At 40.7% G+C, this 21,209-nt stretch overlaps 2 protein-coding genes across 2 annotated transcripts; both read right to left on the reverse strand.

The window, feature by feature from the left end:
• Window positions 1–305: 305 nt before the first annotated feature.
• Window positions 306–13,802, reverse strand: LOC149104325 (scavenger receptor cysteine-rich type 1 protein M130-like). The gene is made up of 3 exons (XM_089272097.1): window positions 13,690–13,802; window positions 1,399–1,753; window positions 306–1,075 (listed from the first exon to the last, which is right to left on the reverse strand). Exon 3 carries the CDS (start codon window positions 867–869, stop codon window positions 438–440), a length of 432 nt encoding a protein of 143 aa, XP_089128223.1. The 5' UTR covers window positions 870–1,075; window positions 1,399–1,753; window positions 13,690–13,802; the 3' UTR covers window positions 306–437.
• LOC110068068 (uncharacterized) lies at window positions 1,440–20,124 on the reverse strand. Its single transcript, XM_089272209.1, has 6 exons — window positions 19,683–20,124; window positions 14,709–15,065; window positions 14,356–14,627; window positions 13,690–13,812; window positions 12,934–12,997; window positions 1,440–1,753 (listed from the first exon to the last, which is right to left on the reverse strand). The coding sequence occupies exons 1-6, from the start codon at window positions 19,759–19,761 to the stop codon at window positions 1,440–1,442; spliced, it is 1,209 nt and encodes a 402-aa protein (XP_089128335.1). The 5' UTR covers window positions 19,762–20,124.
• Window positions 20,125–21,209: the final 1,085 nt, after the last annotated feature.

Consider the following 21,209-nt stretch of genomic DNA (forward strand, 5'->3'; position numbering starts at 1 on the left):
GGATTGTGAGGAGCACCCGCTGAGGATATCTGCAAATTACTTGACATAATCTATAGCGGTTAAACGCCTATGCACATGCAGTTTTCAGCTTGAACCTCTACTTATAGACGTCTCAGTTTACTGAGATCCTCAACTATTAAGTCAATGATTAAGAACGTCAGGTCCTAAAGAGAACATTTATGGGGCTGTTCCCTCATTTTCTCTTGTGCTACTCAGCTAATTATCCTACTGTATTGATCAAAAAAAGGAAAAAAATCGCTGTATATATCCTCTTTAGATGAGGGTTATTTGTGCGAAAAGCATAAACTAAATCGAACCGAAATTTAGACTAACCTCTAGTTACTGTAGTGATAGATATGTTGCTAAATTAGATAATCAACCAAAAGGGACCAGACTCTGCACAATTAAACATTTTTTTACGCAGAGTTTTTAGCAATCTAAGCGTTACAAACAACGCTTGCATCCTCGCCATGACTGCAGTTTTCCACTCCCCAACCAGCATGAGTACATGCAAAGAGTGAAGCCTCACCTCCTTGACAGGCTACATCATCCATCCAGATTGGATCTGATCCCTGACCATATGCTGCACTATGAGGAGCGGAGGACGCGCTGGAGAAGCCAAGTTGACGACACACCACATTTGCGTCATTGAGATCCCAGAGATCATCACACACTGTGCCCCATTGTCCGTTATAATAAACTTCAACCCGACCAGACTTACTTCCACCGCCTGCCAAGCGAACCACAGGAAAGCCGTAAGAGCACCTTACACTGGCGTCATTACTATGGGTACAATCATTGTTTCCCCATCCACGGTGACTGCAGTCATAGATATGTGACTCGCTCCCTGAGCATGCTACGTCATCCATCCATATGGGACCGGTTCCCTGACCATGAGTTGCGCCACTGTACGCGTGCGAGGCTTGTAGGAAACCAAGCTGCTTGCACAGCACGTTGGCGTCATTTATATCCCAACCATGATCACATATAGTGCCCCACTGATCGTTGTAGAAGATTTCGACTCTACCGGTTAACAAAGTACTCCCATTGATACGAACGCTTCCTTCTGAAATAACTATCGAGTGAAATGTTTCAAAACGTAAATTATCATGAAGATAAGTATAATTGCATATTTTATTTAGAAATAAACAAATAAGCGAATACGTAAACAACACTTACAGTTCGAACAATAGAGTAATAAGACCTAAGCAAAATGCGAGAATAAATTGACATGTTATATAAATAGCCACAATGACCACATCTTCGTATTAATAAGTTTAATTTGTGATAAGTTTAGTTTTGTCAAAATACTTATTTGTTCAAATTTTTATATCTGGTTTCTCAATGGAAATTTTGACTGTCATTTGATCATAAGAATGTTCTTGCATAACATCATACCTCGGTAATGTGCGCGAAATCCACGATACGTTCTTGAGCCATCAGATGTAAAACCTCACGTAAAGATTTCTGGATGAACTTTGAACGGGTGAAGGGAGAGAAGATCCGCTAAATGTACCAATCAGAGGAGAGGATGATGATCCACCATCGTAAACTGTCACGAAATCAGCAGACGTTTGAGTATTAAAACGAAGAAAAGCAAGTTCAATCTCTGCATTTGAACTTAAATTCCACCGGCAATCCATGTTATTGGTGTAATACCCAGACATGAGTGAATTCGACTCGATCTCTCCATCTGTGTTAGTTTGACTAACTAACAAATTTGCACAGGAGCTCGTTGCACTTACAAACGGTGCTGTCAAATGAAAACAAAAAATAGTTACAAGAACTTAATCGAAGTAACTAACATTTAAAAGCAACTATCGTATTACTGATTTCGGCTTCAAAGTTCGCAAAGCTAAGAACGTTCTTCACTTTTTAAGAGTGACTGTCCATAAAAATCGACCAAAATCGATTTTTGGTGGCACAGGTCCAACAATCGATTTCACTCATACTTTGCCCATAGTAAGGTCCTATGATAAGAATACAAATGGACTGTAGTTAAGTTCTTCTAATACAGCTTTGGTTGGTAGAATTTTGCACAAAAAAATCGATTTTGCCCTGTTTGGACTCAAAATCTACCGTCTTGCTGAATCTTCTGGATATGATCACGTGGCGCACCGCACAACACCTACTTGAGATTCTTTCAATGATTTTTATATCAAGCCCAAGTCTTCATGGTACTGAACGAAAAATAATATAAATCAGTTAGTTTTGAGCCCGAAACGAGATCAAAAAGACAGGCAAAACTTTGCAATGTGCTGCAAGTGAATTATAACACCAAAATACGGCCATATTTTTCTATGGACCATAGCTTTAAATGCGATAAAAACACTTTCTACGGGTTAGCAATACACCCAACTGATAAAAACAAAATGAAGCCCTTGAGCCAGACTGGCTCATAGCTGCTGGAGCTTATCCCGGTTTCTGTATTGTGAAGCGGCTAGGAGTATTTCGACTCCTCCTGGACGGGATGCAAGTCCATCGCAGGTCATTCCCCTGCAATTTGTTTTGTTTCCCCAACAATTCACTGGTACCTTTTTCTATATCCTGGGCGGAGAGAGGCACTGTGAGAGTAAAGTGTCTTGCCCGTGCAAGAACACAGCACCGGACCGCTCGATCGCGGGACGAGCACACTGACCACGAGACCACCGCGCCTACACTAACCCACCTGTTAGGTTATCAAAAAATGTCTCGGGGGAAATGATCTTAAGGACGTTCGCGCTAATTGTTTCTGCGCATCCTTACTGCCCACGCAAATTCACTCACCACGTTATGCATGAGCGCGCGCTGAGTAATAAATTGATCAATGATACGGCAGATGGCCATTGCCTTAACTTTTCCTGGATTTAACGATCTTGGATGTTTGGTTACCCCTATTTTTCTTTTGATGGGTCATTTTCTTTACCGATTTTCTACGTCTAGGGAAAAAATGAAGAAAATCTATCGACTAGAAGTTAGAATTTTTGCAAAATTCACCATCAAATTGCATAAATATGTACTTTTTCATCTGCCTTACAACACCCACGTCATCCGTGTACTGATGAAGTACGTGGTTGCAGACTGCTCGGGGATATGATTGTCCATAGCTTGTTCATTTCGACAAGATGGGTCACTTAATGCTTCCGATCATGATTACCAATGCCCGTTTTCGAGGTAAATTTAAGCAATTCTCTATGGTTTATGGAAATTAGATCATTGACGAGTTAATTCATATGGAAATAACATAAATCATAAAAACTACTAGCTGCGTAACTCCATCTCTGTAAAAAACTTGTACCTTCACAATAAGCTCAACCTCAGCTGCAAAATATCGGCAAGGCGCTGGATTTCTAGAATTTAGCCAAGGAAAAGATTGTGTTATTGTCATACTGGGTCACGTTTCCTAGAGAACTCTACTTTTCCTACTTTTACTTGTTTGGCCAAGGTAGTAACATAGTATTTTTCTATTTGTTACCTGTCTTTTAAAATGCTTTTAATCGACGTTTTTAATTGGCGAAATTTGTAATTCGATGCCTTTAAGATAAAATAAAAAAATTAAAACTGTTCCATTATGATTTTCTTTTCTCACCCAAGTATTCTACGATAGCTATCTGCGGTTTGAAAAGGAAACAAATTATATATTCACAAGAGATAATCAAGGTAAGTACTTGGATAATCTCGTGATATTCAGGGTGACTAACAACCAATTCTCCAGAGACATTTTTTATATCCCATCGGGTGGGTGTATAGTTAACCCGTAGAAAGTGTTCTTATGGCATTTAAAGCTAACGCCCATAGAAAAAAATGGTCATATTTTAGTGCTATATTTCGCTTGCAACACATTGCCAAATTTTGCGTGTCTTTTTCATCTCGTTTCGGGCTCAAAACTAACTTTGATCAGTCATACCATGGAAACCTGAGCGTAATATATAATAATAGGTCCGCAATGCGTACTTGTGAGCTTTCGGCTTAGTTTTATTTCATTCGGTTGGAGTTTGATTCAAATCGACCTCTTCATTCACACTGTAAAATGAGGGATCGTCACGTGATTAAACCAATGCTGAACAACTGACAGGAATGGATTACTGGGGATATATAGCTTGTGCAACCATTCCCTCCCCACGGCTTCACTCATTGCAGTCGATCGCATTTTTTTTTTCTTTTTTTCTTTTTATTTTCTTCTTTTGCATATTCGGAGCTGAAACCTGCAGTTAATTTTTCTTATTCTTTTTTTACTTATTTGTTTTTCTAGGGTAATCCTTAATCTAATTTATATATTTTTCTCATAGTTATTATGATTTTTTGATGTTCCGGAATTTCCGGGATGTTCCGGAATGTTCCATGTCCCTGGTTTTATCGACGACCGCTAAAATCTCGCATTTGGTTCTGAGAGGAATACATCCATTTTGAGTGAATTCATAGGATATGCAGAATTGACGGATTTCCGTGAATTTTTGTCGAAACATTCCAGGGATACTGACAAACGAAAACGTGTTGGGAAATTTTGACATTTAACATATTTTTCCCGTGGCGTCCATTCACGCAACACATCTCGCATATTTTTAGCCACTCCAACTTTCAGATATCTAGACAACCAATCCGAAAATCCAAAGAGCCTGACACACTTAAAATAAAACCTCGCTTAAATTGTATTTTTATCGTAAACTTCATGTCTTAAGCTTTCATCTGATATATAGTTCGTTAGGGTTGTATTGAAACTGGCGTGCCTATGAATTTCTTCCCATAAGACACCCCCGAAGATTAAAAGTAACCTTAACCGCAAGGTGCGCACTGTATAAGCAATAACGTAATCTTCTACATTCAAAGTGCCATTTTGAAATCCTACACGCTTAGAGACCTTGACAACGTTTTGCATGGAAATGTAAAAAATTCTCCGAATTTGATCTTGAGCGGACAACAACAAAGTATAGAATCATCGTTTAGACTTCTCTCGATTCCTCCTTAACAGGCTTTTTCGGCGTATTGCTCTTCGCCGCCATCGAGCAAACACCCCATCGGATAGTTTTGTCAAAATATGTAACAGGGGGCGGCAATAAAAAATGCGCGTAATCCAGGCGGGCGGTTCCTCGTGGGTTCACCGCTATGTACGCTCCCGCTCAAATTGCTTGAAAAAAATTGCTTAAAGTGCCAAGCTACGCGGGCTAATATCTCCGTCGATAGATATTTTATCTGGAGTTAGCGGAGCACGTGACAATGGAATGTATCAGGCCTTCTTTTACATATTTTGGCCTCATCACAGGCAGGCTTGACTACCTGAGTTTCTCGGGGAAAAAATAACACTTTTAGGTAGATAGTTCCTTTATTTGAAAATTATGATACCTGAATCCGCTGTTCATATTCTATTCGGGGGGGCCGGGACCCTTCTTATTTTGGGTAAAAATCGCAGAGGGAAGAAAAACTGGCAGTGCAAGCAAAAAAACCGTTGCAATTACTTTGCCCGTCACCGGCATAGCCTGGTAAACATCTACAGCTGTAGGAACCAGCAACATTTACACAATGTGTTTGGGCATGACAGGAATAAGACCCCAATTGACAAGTTAATAAAGATGGCGAATTTTAAGCTCGGTAATGAAATGTGAAGGTGAATTAATCAACATGACACGAGCGTGGGACAAAGAAAAATTCTGAGTCCCCGACAGAAATCGAACCCATGGCCTCCCGAACACCGGGCGGGCGCTCTATCCACTGAGCTACGAGAACTCATGGAGAGCAAGGTCATTTAACTGAGTTCATATATGCTAGGTGTCCTGCATACTGCTAGGATCAACGCTATCGAATTCATCGTGAGTAGTGATAAGTTAATAAAGATGGTGAATGAACTCAGTTAAATGACCTTGCTCTCCATGAGTTCTCGTAGCTCAGTGGATAGAGCGCCCGCCCGGTGTTCGGGAGGTCATGGGTTCGATTCCTGTCGGGGACTCAGAATTTTTCTTTGTCCCACGCTCGTGTCATGTTGATTAATTCACCTTCACACCCTAATTGACACTCGTCCATATCTGTAATAAGGAAGTGAAACAAACCTTAACTCAAGGTGGCTCAACACAGTTTCCAACAGTTCGATTTTGATGGATCATTATAACCACTCTTTTATTGCGAGACATTTTTTGGAATTAGTATATCCAGAGCTCCACAAGGCTTCGCATTAGTTTGCGGTTTGAGATAAATGGCCACAAATATGACAATTTTATTTGAAAACATTAATTAATAGAAATCTCCTCACGAAATGCGGGGAAGAAACATCCGTCATACTGATAGTAACAACAAACTAAACACAAACTACCTAATACATAGACAGGTCGGTTACCATCAGCAGGTCGGTGACTGGGGAGGCGGTGGGAAAAAGTTTCGACTTAGCGACAAAGTAGCTGTTCACAGGATAACGATGATCGCAGGAAGGGCCGCGTGTCACATATAACATAACTTTTAGTTACACCTTGGATACGAGCATTCTCCTGATTGGTCAGGACAACTGAACCCGCAGACTGTTGAAAGACAGGAAATGCCTTGCACTAAAAGGACATCATGTTTTCAGTTATTCAACATAATGTTTGTTTTCATCACCTGGTGCTACAATCATAATATCAAAACACTGCCCAATCATTGCTGAATACGTTGGTATCATTTTGGTGACACAATAGGTTACCATAGCAATAGTATGACCGGCTAAAAACACTCTTAATTTACAGGAGACCTGACCACTACATCAGCAGTAGAAATAAACGTACTTGTTTTTACCTGCGTTCCAGTGTCCATCTTAGTCCTTTAGAAGAGATTTTAAGAATGGCTGACTGTTAGGATCGAGAAACGCCGGTCAACGTCCCATTTGACAAATCGCTCATATTTTGCCCAAAGATACCCTTAGGTGACCTAATTCTAAAAATCTTATTTAAAGGTTCCAGCGAATTTTTATTTTTCAGAAATTCGCGAAAATTTGAAAGCGCGGTCAAAGTGCGGTTTTTCGTGTAATAAAATGACCGAAATAAGGTGCGAGGACGAAGCGCTGCTAAAGTCTTAAAATAAACTCAATTGACTTCAAACTTCACACAAATTTGGAACAACCACTCTAATTTATTCCTCGCTTTAAACTAATCTCAGATATGTTGATATAGTGGTTTTCCGAACCATTTTAAAAACAGCTATGAAGCGTGTGAAAAATAACGGCAAAATATAGGTCATGTTTAACAGCATAAAAATGCATCTGGTACCTCACTTTCCGATTATTTTACTTTACAGCCTTAAAATATCATTATTAAAGATATACCATGCCAAGTTTCATGCTCGAACTCGCAGTATTTCCCTTTGTGAAAAACGAAAATCTATGTCAATGTGTTGGGCGTAAATAACACAATAATTATGCACGAACCAGAGACAAATCAATTTCAATGGCGAAAGTAAAAGGCTATCATTAATTAGAATCCCGTCAATTCACTGCTATCAGTAGAAACATAATGTCCACTGCATAAAAACTGTTTTTAGACGTTTTCGAACCATTGCGCGTTAACTTTGTTTAATTTCGTGTCGGCCGTCATGTCTAGTTTGTCATCGCGTGTATTTCCTTAATGTCAACAACACGTGAATGGTTGTCATAACAAACGCAAGAGATTTCCTGGAACCTTAATGTTTTCGATTCACCAAAACGCTTTAAGTTCGTTAAGACACAATAATGTGTCAACTTGGTATGCTTTTTAGCATCAAGGACGTTAAAGGACTGTAAATTAATCGAGTTGAAATATCTTGAAGCAAATCCGGCAAAATCGCGCCCTTATTCTAATTTGGTAAACAGCCGATCTCCGCTCAAGTTCAAGAAGTCGAGAGGTTAATCCGGCAATGTATTACCGGTACAACAACAAAATCAAACCGAGGTCATAAAAAGTGTAAGTTTAAAAGTGTAGTGGCAAGTTCCAAATAAATTTCGCCTATATAAATTGGACACAAGATGTGAAACGGTCTGACCCGAAACAAATAAACAAAATATTAATACGACTAATTTAACCCGAAAATGTTACAGAAAACATACCTAAAAGCCGTCGATTCCCCTCGATACCACTCCGCATTGCCTTAAAGAGCCCAAGCTTTCTGCTGTAAGAATCAGGGGCCACATGAATCTGTATTTATTATATCGGCAACCATGCTGCGTGGCTGATATTCGAGACTCTGTAAAAGTTGTCACACAACCGTACGAGCAGCCCAGTCGCGCTTTCACTGCTCTTGCACAAATGTTCAACATTTCGCAATTTACATAAACCGACTACAAGTTTAAAGTAGTGACAGTAGATTGAAATGCGTCTTTTAAAGCTGTCCTATCGAGGAACAATTATTTCTTGTTTTTGAATGGTTCTTAGTTGTAGCTACAGTCGGGGAGGGGGGGGGGGGGGAGAGGGTATTCCCGGAAATTTCGGATATCTGTATGCCGTGGAAGATTAAGTGGTCTCCAGCTCTTAACGACAACACTGAAACACTAGATACTTCTCGAAGTATCACAGGGGTCACTAAGCTAAATAATTTTGAGTGTAGCACCGCTGAGTCAATTAACCGTTGGCGCGCATATTGCATTGACCGTAGACATGTGGAAAAACAGGTAAACCGGAAAAGCCTGTTGCACATTGTAATTTAGCGTTGTCCAACACGCAGTCGGTCTGGTTGTAATGTTAATCGTATTTGAGAGAATCTCAAGTTTTCTTTCGACACATACTGGGGTGACATACTACTTTTTATCAGTCAGTCAATTTGCCATGCTTAACCGAGAAGAGTGATAGTGAACCACTAGTGGAAGGACTGCAGATTGTCCCTACGCTTTACCCTAATAGGCCTCTGTGTTATTCTAATGAACTGATGCTGAGCTCGCTCCAGGGGTGTGGTGAGATGAGAGACCCTGGGAACGAGGTTGAGACGATTCGGCCGTTAGTTTTTCCTCATAAGTGTCTTCCTCCTCTACTCCCTCCCCTTCTCTACAAAAATTTAGCGATCCTCCCCCCCCCCCCCCCCCCTCCCGCTAGAGGTGCCGGTGTCTTGCCAAACACTGGCAGTTCCTAAGAATACTTCCGCCAAGTGCAGTTGTTAGTAAAATACTTCAGAAGCGCCGAGTTTGGAGCTTTTCCGCGCACGAGTGGGAGAGGTATATCTAGTCCCATGTCTTCGCACCCGCACGGTAGCATACACAGTTTTAGGTTCTTTAGGTCACCCTCCATCGCCAAGGCATAGGAGTCTTGCTGGTCGTGTACCAAAGGATGCTGCAGCTGGAGTATTTCTACAACTTCCTTTGCCTGACTAAAATTTCTCTCCTCTTCAGATGCCTGAACATGCATCTCATCAGGATCACTTTGGCGCATTGCGGCACTTAGATGAGAGAAAAAATAGCACCTGAAAAAGACGAAAATTATAAGGATCCCTGGCACTGCGCATTCCCGCGCCACCAGTTCGGCGTCAACCTTTCGGCCTGTCGTTTGACCAACGCGCAATTTTGCCATAAGATACGATTGCTGCTTGTCACTGACTGCCCTGAGAGCCCAAACCTTTTTTAAAACAACGAGGGCTTCCTGGTGACCTATTGTGGCTTTGAGTTAAGCGCCAACGCCTGCTCCAAGCAAGGTTTGTAGCACATTTTGGCTAAGTCCATAAGGGAATAGCTTTCCAGGGACTGAGTACATTTCTCCAGCGACAAGCGCCTCTCTAAAGTAGACAGCCTATAAAAGACACGAATGCAGCGGCCTTGAAGACATCAGTACACCCCTACCGTGCATGGTTACTATCTATGGAAACCTCAGCAGACGCTTCCTCGGTCACACCCGTTGATAATGGCACTGATGTTAAGGTCGCAGTCACTCCTCTCGGTTAAGTACGGCGAGTTGACTGACTTGACTCGTGGCTCCCGGCCACGCCCATCTAGTAGTATGTCACCCCAGTATGTGTCGAAAGAAAACTTGAGATTCTCTCAAATACGATTAACATTACAACCAGACCGACTGCGTGTTGGACAACGCTAAATTACAATGTGCAACAGGCTTTTCCGGTTTAACTGTTTTTCCACCTGTCTACGGTCAATGCAATATGCGCGCCAACGGTTAATTGACTCAGCGGTGCTACACTCAAAATTATTTAGCTTAGTGACCCCTGTGATACTTCGAGAAGTATCTAGTGTTTCAGTGTTGTCGTTAAGAGCTGGAGACCACTTAATCTTCCACGGCATACAGATATCCGAAATTTCCGGGAATACCCTCTCCCCCCCCCCCCCCCCCCCTCCCCGACTGTAGCTACAACTAAGAACCATTCAAAAACAAGAAATAATTGTTCCTCGATAGGACAGCTTTAAAAGACGCATTTCAATCTACTGTCACTACTTTAAACTTGTAGTCGGTTTATGTAAATTGCGAAATGTTGAACATTTGTGCAAGAGCAGTGAAAGCGCGACTGGGCTGCTCGTACGGTTGTGTGACAACTTTTACTGAGTCTCGAATATCAGCCACGCAGCATGGTTGCCGATATAATAAATACAGATTCATGTGGCCCCTGATTCTTACAGCAGAAAGCTTGGGCTCTTTAAGGCAATGCGGAGTGGTATCGAGGGGAATCGACGGCTTTTAGGTATGTTTTCTGTAACATTTTCGGGTTAAATTAGTCGTATTAATATTTTGTTTATTTGTTTCGGGTCAGACCGTTTCACATCTTGTGTCCAATTTATATAGGCGAAATTTATTTGGAACTTGCCACTATACTTTTAAACTTACACTTTTTATGACCTCGGTTTGATTTTGTTGTTGTACCGGTAATACATTGCCGGATTAACCTCTCGACTTCTTGAACTTGAGCGGAGATCGGCTGTTTACCAAATTAGAATAAGGGCGCGATTTTGCCGGATTTGCTTCAAGATATTTCAACTCGATTAATTTACAGTCCTTTAACGTCCTTGATGCTAAAAAGCATACCAAGTTGACACATTATTGTGTCTTAACGAACTTAAAGCGTTTTGGTGAATCGAAAACATTAAGGTTCCAGGAAATCTCTTGCGTTTGTTATGACAACCATTCACGTGTTGTTGACATTAAGGAAATACACGCGATGACAAACTAGACATGACGGCCGACACGAAATTAAACAAAGTTAACGCGCAATGGTTCGAAAACGTCTAAAAACAGTTTTTATGCAGTGGACATTATGTTTCTACTGATAGCAGTGAATTGACGGGATTCTAATTAATGATAGCCTTTTACTTTCGCCATTGAAATTGATTTGTCTCTGGTTCGTGCATAATTATTGTGTTATTTACGCCCAACACATTGACATAGATTTTCGTTTTTCACAAAGGGAAATACTGCGAGTTCGAGCATGAAACTTGGCATGGTATATCTTTAATAATGATATTTTAAGGCTGTAAAGTAAAATAATCGGAAAGTGAGGTACCAGATGCATTTTTATGCTGTTAAACATGACCTATATTTTGCCGTTATTTTTCACACGCTTCATAGCTGTTTTTAAAATGGTTCGGAAAACCACTATATCAACATATCTGAGATTAGTTTAAAGCGAGGAATAAATTAGAGTGGTTGTTCCAAATTTGTGTGAAGTTTGAAGTCAATTGAGTTTATTTTAAGACTTAAGCAGCGCTTCGTCCTCGCACCTTATTTCAGTCATTTTATTACACGAAAAACTGCACTTTGACCGAGCTTTCAAATTTTCGCGAATTTCTGAAAAATAAAAATTCGCTGGAACCTTTAAATATGATTTTTAGAATTAGGTCACCTAAGGGTATCTTTGGGCAAAATATGAGCGATTTGTCAAATGGGACGTTGACCGGCGTTTCTCGATCCTAACAGTCAGCCATTCTTAATGAAGCAAAGCCGGTTAACATGATCTTGTCTGCCACTTTGTAATTTATGACGTGACGTCACAAATTTCGATTTTCGTTGCTAAATATTAACGCGGCCGCTCCCCCGATGAGAGTCAGTAGTTAACGACGATAATGGAACCTTGAGACGTAATCGGATCGTCACATTTACAAAGCGGCAGGTAAGATAATACTCGAAATGTATACCGCTTTCGCTTCATTCAAATCCCTTTTAAACGGCTAAGAAAGACACAGCAGCACAGGTAAATAACAGTATGTTTATTTTTACTGCTGATGTAGTGGACGGGTCCCCTGTGCTTTAGGGGCTTGTAATACAAAAATGGCACAGTGAATTTTTTTGGTATATACATACTATATTTTTTTCAAATTTTGATAAGTATGATAAGACACAACTTTTGTCCAAAGCCACCTTAAATTTTCAAAACTTTAAGGTGGCTCTGAACCCTATTAGCATATTTTTTTAAAACTTTACCAAAAGTTGCATCTTATCATGCTTGCTAAGGAAGTTAGCGCTAATTGTTTCTTCGCATCGTTACTGCGCACGCAAATTCACACGCCATGTCATGCATGAGGTTATTTCAAACATTCTGTGTACAAACATTTTGCTTAATAGCCAGCCAGGTCTAGCAGCAGGTCTCCCAAGGTCTCAAGTGAATGGCTCAATACACCCTTTGAGAGATCAATAAAACAAACAACAGGAACGGTGTCTAGAGCTGTTTTCATTGCATGGTGATTTCCGACTACAAAATAAAACCGAATAATCACAAGATGCTATCCGTTATATCATTAAGCTTGCGATAAAAGTAAGTACAGTCAACTCTTTCAAGGCAAGGGAATGAAGAGAACCACTATAATGTTTTGAGAGGTGTCAATTGACCATAACATGGATGTCCAATATCAAAGAAGAATGCTATAAACCAAGGGTGCATGTCTCTGTCAACCTATTAGCTGGCCTATGGCCGCCATCTTGAGCGACTCCGTCGTCGTCGTCGTGTGTACGTACTTATATGGGTATGGGGCTACGCTTGGCGGAAGTTCCGCTATAAAGGTTGGTGGTGACTTTGATATCTACTTGAAACAATTTTTCTCACCATCACGAGTGAGTTCGCCATCCCCTGCGTAACCCGACAACAAGCTACTCGAGAGATCTAATTGCTATCAAGGAACACCCAAAGACTTCTAAAGACCACAGAAGAGCGCCTGGAAACATATCTCCACCTACCTCAACGCAGGTTTATAAATGAGTACCGCGAATTTAGTACTGGTGGGTACACCCTGCTATGGATTTCAATATCATCCAGGGGGTGTAGGAAAGTCTAGCTGCCTCATTCCACCGAAACTAAACCGGAGATAAGTCAGCCTGATAAGCCACTTGGTTCGATCAAAGACTTTGCCTTTACCCGTTTACTTTCTAAAAATCCCATTGAAGTGTGATACACTAGATGCTTTATTATTCTGCTACCCTCTTACCGGTGCACGTTTTTCCGTAACCCGACAACAAGCTACTCGAGGGATCTAATTGCTTTCAAGGAACGCCCAAAGACTTCTAAGGGCCACAGAAGAGCGCCTGGAAACATATCTCCACCTACCTCAACGCAGGTTTATAAATGAGTACCGCGAATTTATGGCTGCATGGTGGGTACACCCTGCTATGGATTTTAATATCATCCAGGGGGTGTAGGAAAGTCTAGTTGCCTCATTCCACCAAAACTAAACCGGAGATAAGCCAGCCTGATAAGCCACTTGGCTCGATAAAAGACTTTGCCTTTACCCGTTTACTTTCTAAAAATCACATTGAAGTATGATACAGGTGCACTAGATACTTTATTATTCTGCTACTCTCTTACCGCTGCACGTTTTTCCGTCTCCGGCAAATCCAGCCTTACAGGAACAACGATAAGAGCCGAGAGTATTCTTACAATCGGCATTGACGTCACACACTGGGATAGACGCGCTACATTCGTCCACATCTAAAAACGAAATGCCCATCGCATTAGTAAATTGAATTAGATAGTAATATTATGTCAGATCATACTCCAACTTGCACAATGCACTCAAATATATATACATAATTTTTTTCTTGTTTTCATATTTGCTCATTTATTCATCATATTCAACTAGAATTGTTCAATTTTTCTCCCAAGCGTAAAGCCTGAAAATATGACTGTCATTACCTCTGCAACACTCAATATCAACACTCAATGTCGGTCTAGCAAAATATGGATGATTATAATTTGCTGAACTGTATCTTCACTTTACATAACGAATTTAGTAACCTTGTAAATTAGTCACCTGCTTGCCATGGGATCCATACAGGTGGAGATATTAAGAGCAATCCCAAATGGCATGAATTGAGATTTTGAGAAGACTTTTGTCCAACCAAAATATCGAGACCGTCTCCAGGATTCGAATGCTCAGTGTAGTTTAGTAATGTAACTTAAACAAACATTCAGTTCAGCTGTCAAAATAAGGATATTCCACAACATTGTGAATCACTGTAGCTTTAGTCTTACCGCAGAGAAGAGCGCTATGTTTTTCCTTGAATTGAGACAAGTATTCTGCCTGCTTTCCCAATACCCTTCTCGTTTCCCAACATTAGAAGGTTTCAAGCCTCTGATTTTCTCTCTCAATTTACCTTCTTTCTCCATGTCGCAGTGAGAGAGTACAGTCTCTCCGGGTATAATGGAATCGAACCAGTATTTGCCGCTGACCGCTTGTCCTCCTTCACTGGCCTTGATTTCTTTGCACGTTTCAGCGGGCAGTTCAGGGATAGAGCCTAGCATTTCTGGAAAGCGGAAAAGACGTGTAAGTCTTTGTTTAAATAAATTTGTATCATAAATGTTTCTTTCAATTGCAATTAACTTACCTCTTTTCCAGTCTCTTGCAAAATAATATCTCTCCGGGTCAGCAAAGAAATCTTCAGGTCTGGCTTCCTTTGTGCGGTTGTTCAATTCACACATGTTTTGGGAAATGACAAAGTTAAAGCTCTGACACCTGACGTCAAGGTAACACTCCCGCAAGCATACGTCACCCAATGTTGCCCCTGTGATCCTTTTAAAGATGTGTCGCTGTAGCATCATGCCAAGTATGGCCTTTCCACCTTTCCGCTCATTACATTGCTGAGCAGTAGCTTCATAGAACACGTGACACAGGGCAAATAGAACTGGAACTGAATAGAGCCCTTTCATGCCCGTTTCTTTCCCTGTCTTCCACGAATAGAGACCTGGAATTGCTGAAATTTTATGAATTGTCATCAGTTAATTCAATGCAGTTGAAACCTATTAATCGGTACTGTAAAATGTTGTGTTATTTGTAGTACTCAGCTGCTCAATCAATAAGAGAGAAAGTAGAAGATAGAAGCCACAACTTATCAACAAAATATACTCAGTCAAGTTGGGAAACATCTGACTTTCTTTAGGATATCTCTCTTTTCAAATTCAAGCTATTTTTAAATACTATTTTTATTTCTTTATTTGTTTTTTCCTTGTTTATTTCATTTGCTTCCCCGTCTCTTTAATTGTTAGTTTGTTTGTTTGTTTGTCTCTGCCTTTAAACTTGTTACAAAGGTAAATACCTTTATTTCTCCGCGATTTTACTCAAATTTGAACTGGAAATCATATGAATGCGCATGCGTCATCGAATCTGCAACTATGAGCGCCGTGGAAGATTCTCTAAGAACTGCTTAAGCCTTTCTACAACTGAAATTTGAAATATTCTCGAGTAGTGTAAGTGCCTATGAGAACTAATACCCTTCCCTACACGCGCATTGCGGTTTGATTTTTGGCAAGATATCAAGATTTCCAGTTGTCGAATCGCAAAATTGGTCACAATAAAGAAAACTAGTATTTTTTTACAGTCGATATGTAACCTACGAAATATTAACGCTTGACAAGAGACGATAAAAATTTCTTATTCTCTAAATTTTCGTTTTGTACTATTGAGAGGATTCTTTCTCAATCTGCTCCAGTCGAGACGGAGAGACACGCAAGGTCTCGATGTGTATGGTCTACAGACTCTAGAGACTTCACTTCTTCGCAAGACGTCCTTTCATTGAGATACGCTCGGCTCAGGGTATCAGCGATATACATGATAGGGCCTTTCTAGTACATGCTAACTTCGAGAGTGTAACGCTGAAGTCGGAGCAGCATTCGCTGCCGTCTTGCAGGTACGTAACAGAAACTATTGTTAAAAAATCTCGTCCAAGGAATTGTGGTCTGTTTCCACGTGGACAACATCACGTCCAAAAATATACTTCTCAAATTTCTCGCAAGCGAACACAATGGCGACGATCTCTTTATCAGTTTGAGCGTTCTCGTTTTAGTTTGGGCAAGGGCTTTCGATGCAAAGCTTACTGGCTGCTCTAATTGAAGAAGGGCGGCTCCCAATCCTATATCAGAAGTATCCCATTAGAGGGTGACCTCATCATTTAAGCTATAGTAAAGTAAGACAGGTGCTTGAGTGATGGGTGTTTTAATGTCGTTCCACGCTTTCTCCTGTGAATCTGACCATATCCACTCAGCGTTTTGCGCAGTTAGCTGGCGAAGGGGGTGAGGGACCTCTAAGAAGCCAGGAAGAAATTTAGCTAAGTACTGAACGGTGCCATTGAAGCGGAGTAAACTCTTCACATCAGCGGTGCGTGGCATTTCCAGTATGGCGCGCGCCTTGTCGGGGTGAGCTTTCAGGCCCGATTTAGTTACGTAGTAACCTATTAACGGGACTTCGTCTAAGCAAAGCTGAAGTTTTTACACAGCCAGCTTTACCCCACGCTGTGAAAACCGCTGGAGAAAGACGACAAGGTTTCTATTGTGATCACGCAGAGCTTCCTTATAATTGTCCCCAAACCCAGCCACCATAAAATCATCTATCACAACCTCCGTGCCGTCGATCAGTTCATGCACTCTCCGCTGAAAGACTTCGGGGACGGAACTTATACCAAATGGCATTCTACACCATCGTTAGCGACCAAGGGGTGTATGGAAAGTGGTAAGATGCGACGAATCCTTGTCCAACTTCACATGCCAGAACCCATTTTTTGCGTCGAGGACTGAAAGTACTTTAGCTCCATGTAGACGACTAGCGATGTCCTCGATAGTTCTCGCGAAAAATTGCTTTGTTCAGATTCTTTGGGTCAAGGAATACGCGAATTTTTTCCGTTCCTTTAGGTGACAACCAACATAGAGGAGATCTAGGGTGTAAGTTTCGTGACCGGTTCAACGACTCCAGAACCATGCAGCTCCTCAAGAGTTTCTTTGATTTTATCGCGAAGAACAACCTGACCTAGGTGGGCAACGTACTGCACCGGCTTTGCTGATTCATTGAGCCCGATATGGTATTCGCCGTCAAGAGCGCCGAGGCCATCCTCGAAAACATCGATCTTTAGTATACACTTTGGCACTAGAAATGGCGCCTTGGAGAGAGAACACTACAACACCACTTGTATCGGGCCTCCTTATCGCGTCTGAGTCTTTGATTTAGACTACGCCCGGCCGATTCCTTCGCATTCCGTTTTACCTAGGATTGGACGGCGACGTTTCTCTCCACCAGACGACATAGTAACAGAAAAGTAAACGATCCATGTTCATGCCTCACTTGGATCTTAACGGAATGCTCCCACCAGCATAAGACAAAATTGACGACTTCACTGGAGTAATGTCCTTCAGGCTGTAATCACCCGTTGCCTTCTTGTAGATATGGACTGGTAAAATATTGCATCGGGCGCCAGTGTCAGTCTCAAACCGTACGAAGTTCCCGCTTGCCACATTTAGCGTAACGAAATTCAAGTCAGAACTTTGGTTTGCCGACACCATGAACACCTGAAAGACAGGGTAATCATCTTCTTCCTCTACCATTGAGGCTTGTCTGGAGTTAGAATTCAAACGGCATTTTCTTTTCAGCACCTGTTGCACTTCTTGCCCCAAGCAGGGTAAGCTTCTTGTTTTCTTCCCCAAAATCGGTAAGGATATCGCAATTGCTTTGCAGGAGTAGTAGGCGACTTTCCTTCTTCGTTGTCTTTGACTATGTGATGGTTGACTGAGTTGAGATCGCCTACTGCCTTGATCTGAGCTTGAGACAAATATCAGACGTCTTGGCGAGATTAAGATCGGGTTCCCGTCAAAGCCTCTCCCTGACTTTGTTGTCGGCAATGCCAAAAATAATCCTGTCTCCAAGGATATCATCTGGCGTAATGGCATCAAAAACACACTTATCAGCGATATGGCGAAGAGCAGTTACGTACCGATCAAAGGATTCGCCCCGCTCTTGCTGCCGTAAATTAAAACGATAAAGCTCAAAAGGAATATACTTTCTTAGGTACAGCAGTTGTCGAACTGCTCGATGACCGCTTTGATATCCTTTCTCTCAGGAGCAGTTAAATTCCACGTTTTAAAGAATTTTCTCGCTTCTGGACCTATTGCCGTGAAAAACGTAGCCACTTGAACCTCGCCATCTTCCCTGTTGACTTTAGCCGCTACACTTTAGTGTAACCACATTTCCTTCCATTCGATCCATTTCTCTGCAACGTTGGAGTCATTAATATCGAGAGAATGAGGCACAGGCAACGACTGAGGGTAAGCCATTGGTGATCAAACCATTCCAGACACCATGCAACGAGAGGTTTCTTGATAATCTGTTATTTAATAACGGAGCATATTGCGAGCGACCATTCATGCTCCACGACGCCAGAATTCTGATCGCCGGCCGCGCATATTATAACTGATAAAACACACTTGACAATCACTGACAATAACTGATAGTAACGCGTGCATGCAAAGTTCATAGTTTGTCACAAGTACCGTCGGAGAAATTGAGAATATAGTCGAGCTTGTTTTTTCTGCTTGTAGAAATGGCCGACAGGCAACATGGTATAGCTACTGTTTTTTGTTTTGTTTGTTTGTTTGTTTGTTTTCGTTGTTTGATAAAACTCAAAATATGTTTACAGCAGATTTAATAAAGTAGGAGTGTGGCGCTCCTCGCTGGTTGAATTCTACTTGATATTTGTTGCAGACACACACCCGAGGACCACCCTCGTTAACTTTTATTTCTGCAGATGCATAAATACGATTGTTTGTGTTCTTCCCTCAATGAACACAAATATTAAAGGGAGGCTAAAAAATTACTTGTAACTTTGCTTCACTTTCTTAGAGAAGACTTGTTACAGTCGACTTATTTTAGAGTTCAAGGGTTTTTAAAAGATTGCCCGAAAAGCTCTCACAAAACGTGTTTGAGACAATAAAATTAAAGTCGGAAAAACAATTCAGCGTCAACCTATTTTAGACCGTGTTAATTATTAAGTAAACATGGAATTTACAGACTGGTTTTCCCCCTCTGGTGTAGATCAATTTTCAGATAAGTTTTCAGATTACCTTGATTCACAACATTTCTATGCATGTACTACTTTCGAGTCATGTCTGAGGAAGTACAGTAGTGAGGCTATTGAAATATTGCGACAGTCTTTTACCCGCGAAAATTTTAACAATTTTGTTTGACCCAACTGAACTCTGCAAAACTCGAGGATATGAAATGTTGAACTTTCTTTAACACGAAGAGTGGTATGTAACAGGCTTGAGACTGAAAAACCCATTGTCCTTGGATTCCGCTTCAAATTTGAATTTAAAAGACCGGTTTTTATGTAGAGAGGAAAAGCGGAGTACCCGGAGGAAAGAAAAAAACAAGATTATGGACACAACGTCGAGGATGGGAAATGCGAACGATATATACTCAAATTGCTCATGACATAAAGTTCGGGATGCCAACCCGTGTCACTTGTGGCTGTTAGGATGCTCAAAGGTGAATCAAACCTAAATTTATAAGTACAAAAAAATGCAAAGACAGTCGAACTTACCCTCCGTGTGCGTTGGACAAAGCATCATTAAAATCCATGACAGCAAAACAACGAGGGCAGTACCATTCATGTTTGACATCAAAACGGCGTCTTGGCAGGCTCTCAAGTCTTGTAGACAATGTTAGGTTAACGTTGAGCTAGCGACATTGATATTTAGTCGAATGAACAACTCACTGCAAGTTGTCACCGTTTTTTGGGCGATGCAGTTGATAAGCGTGGTAGCTGTAAGAGACTTACTTAGTTACTCACGTCAGTGTGATTCCTCCCGCTGTTAATTAGACTTCCTGTTTAAATTGTGCATGTTATATGCGAGCAAACAAAAAACTATTTACCTTTGAGATGGACATGTAATCATAATTTTTCTGCGGTTTCCTCGACTACACTTGAAGGAAAGAATTCGTTCTTACTCCCCTGTTTAAGGGAGAATTTTATCGACTGTATTTATTTATTTTTTTATTGTTATTCTATTATATATATATTTTTTTTTTTTTTTTTTTTTTTTTTGAATGAAAGATGCGTCTGCTGAACCATGGTGATAACCTCCCAAAGTTCCAGAGTTCCCTTTTCAGCAATCATTCAGTTAAAAGCCTTGAACTGTCCCGACTTTTTTCCTGTTCACTATCTCTGTTTTCGTAAACTATTGGGCATTAATTCATTCTTTGGTTATTTTTTTTTTATTATTTTTTTTCGTCCCTCCTTTATTGAATGTTTTATTCAAAAGCTATTAATATATTACAGTTTCTTTTTTATATATGTGTGTACTTATTAAACTTCTTACATGTAAAGTTTTTGTTTATTTTCCTCTAAATATTTTTGCGTGATCAAGTTAACTTGGATATTGAAAACATATCTATGGGACTTCATTGTGAACTCAAGTTTAGTTTATGTTCAAATGAAACACCTGCTTGCAAACTTATGAGCATAACACCCGCGGGGTTAATACCCTCTTTTGGTTGTTAAAGGCAAGCACTTGATACAGAGCGGGGAGGGACTTATTAGGCACGCGGCTGATATTTCTTTTGGACCATTCACATCTTTAATTCTACTTACATTTATAATTACATCTTTTACAATACTTAAAAGAAGAACATACTTTAACCGAAAAACTGTTGCAGTAGGGAATCTAATCATAGTCATAATGTTCTCTATATTAAGTGCAAATGAGAAAAGCAGACATCATAGTTCGTTCGTCTTGGCAGGTTTTTCTATATGAATGTCTTAAATGTTATTTTCGCTATCGCGGCGTCTATATTGGAGCGGGGCGTTTATTGGAGGAGAGCGCGAAATCGAATCACCGCGGTAGAACTAAAACTGAATAACACTTTCAATAGTATTTGTAATTGTGCTTGTTTCCCTAAATATCAAAATAGCTCAAAATGATCGACAGGGAACATGTCCACGACCGTTTTGTCATTGTCCATAAAATTCAAAATATATATTCATAGCAGAATTTATAAAGCGGGAGAATGGTCCTACGAGCATCGCAGGAAAATTAGAGAGATTTAGACATATCGAACACCAAAAATT

This window comes from Orbicella faveolata, unplaced genomic scaffold (genome assembly GCF_042242905.1).
Source record: "Orbicella faveolata isolate gen_17 unplaced genomic scaffold, um_ofav_v1 contig_34, whole genome shotgun sequence".
NCBI classification, from domain to species: Eukaryota; Metazoa; Cnidaria; class Anthozoa; order Scleractinia; family Merulinidae; genus Orbicella; species Orbicella faveolata.

Excerpts from the sequence above, each read along its gene's own strand:
- LOC149104325 (XM_089272097.1), bottom strand. The coding sequence starts at position 869 with ATGGATGACGTAGCATGCTCAGGGAGCGAGTCACATATCTATGACTGC.
- LOC110068068 (XM_089272209.1), bottom strand. The coding sequence starts at position 19,761 with ATGTCAAACATGAATGGTACTGCCCTCGTTGTTTTGCTGTCATGGATT. Across the intron at positions 14,628-14,708 it reads TGCAAGAGACTGGAAAAGAG|AAATGCTAGGCTCTATCCCT; the intron begins GTAAGTTAATTG and ends TCCGCTTTCCAG. Across the intron at positions 13,813-14,355 it reads ACATAGCGCTCTTCTCTGCG|ATGTGGACGAATGTAGCGCG; the intron begins GTAAGACTAAAG and ends TTTCGTTTTTAG.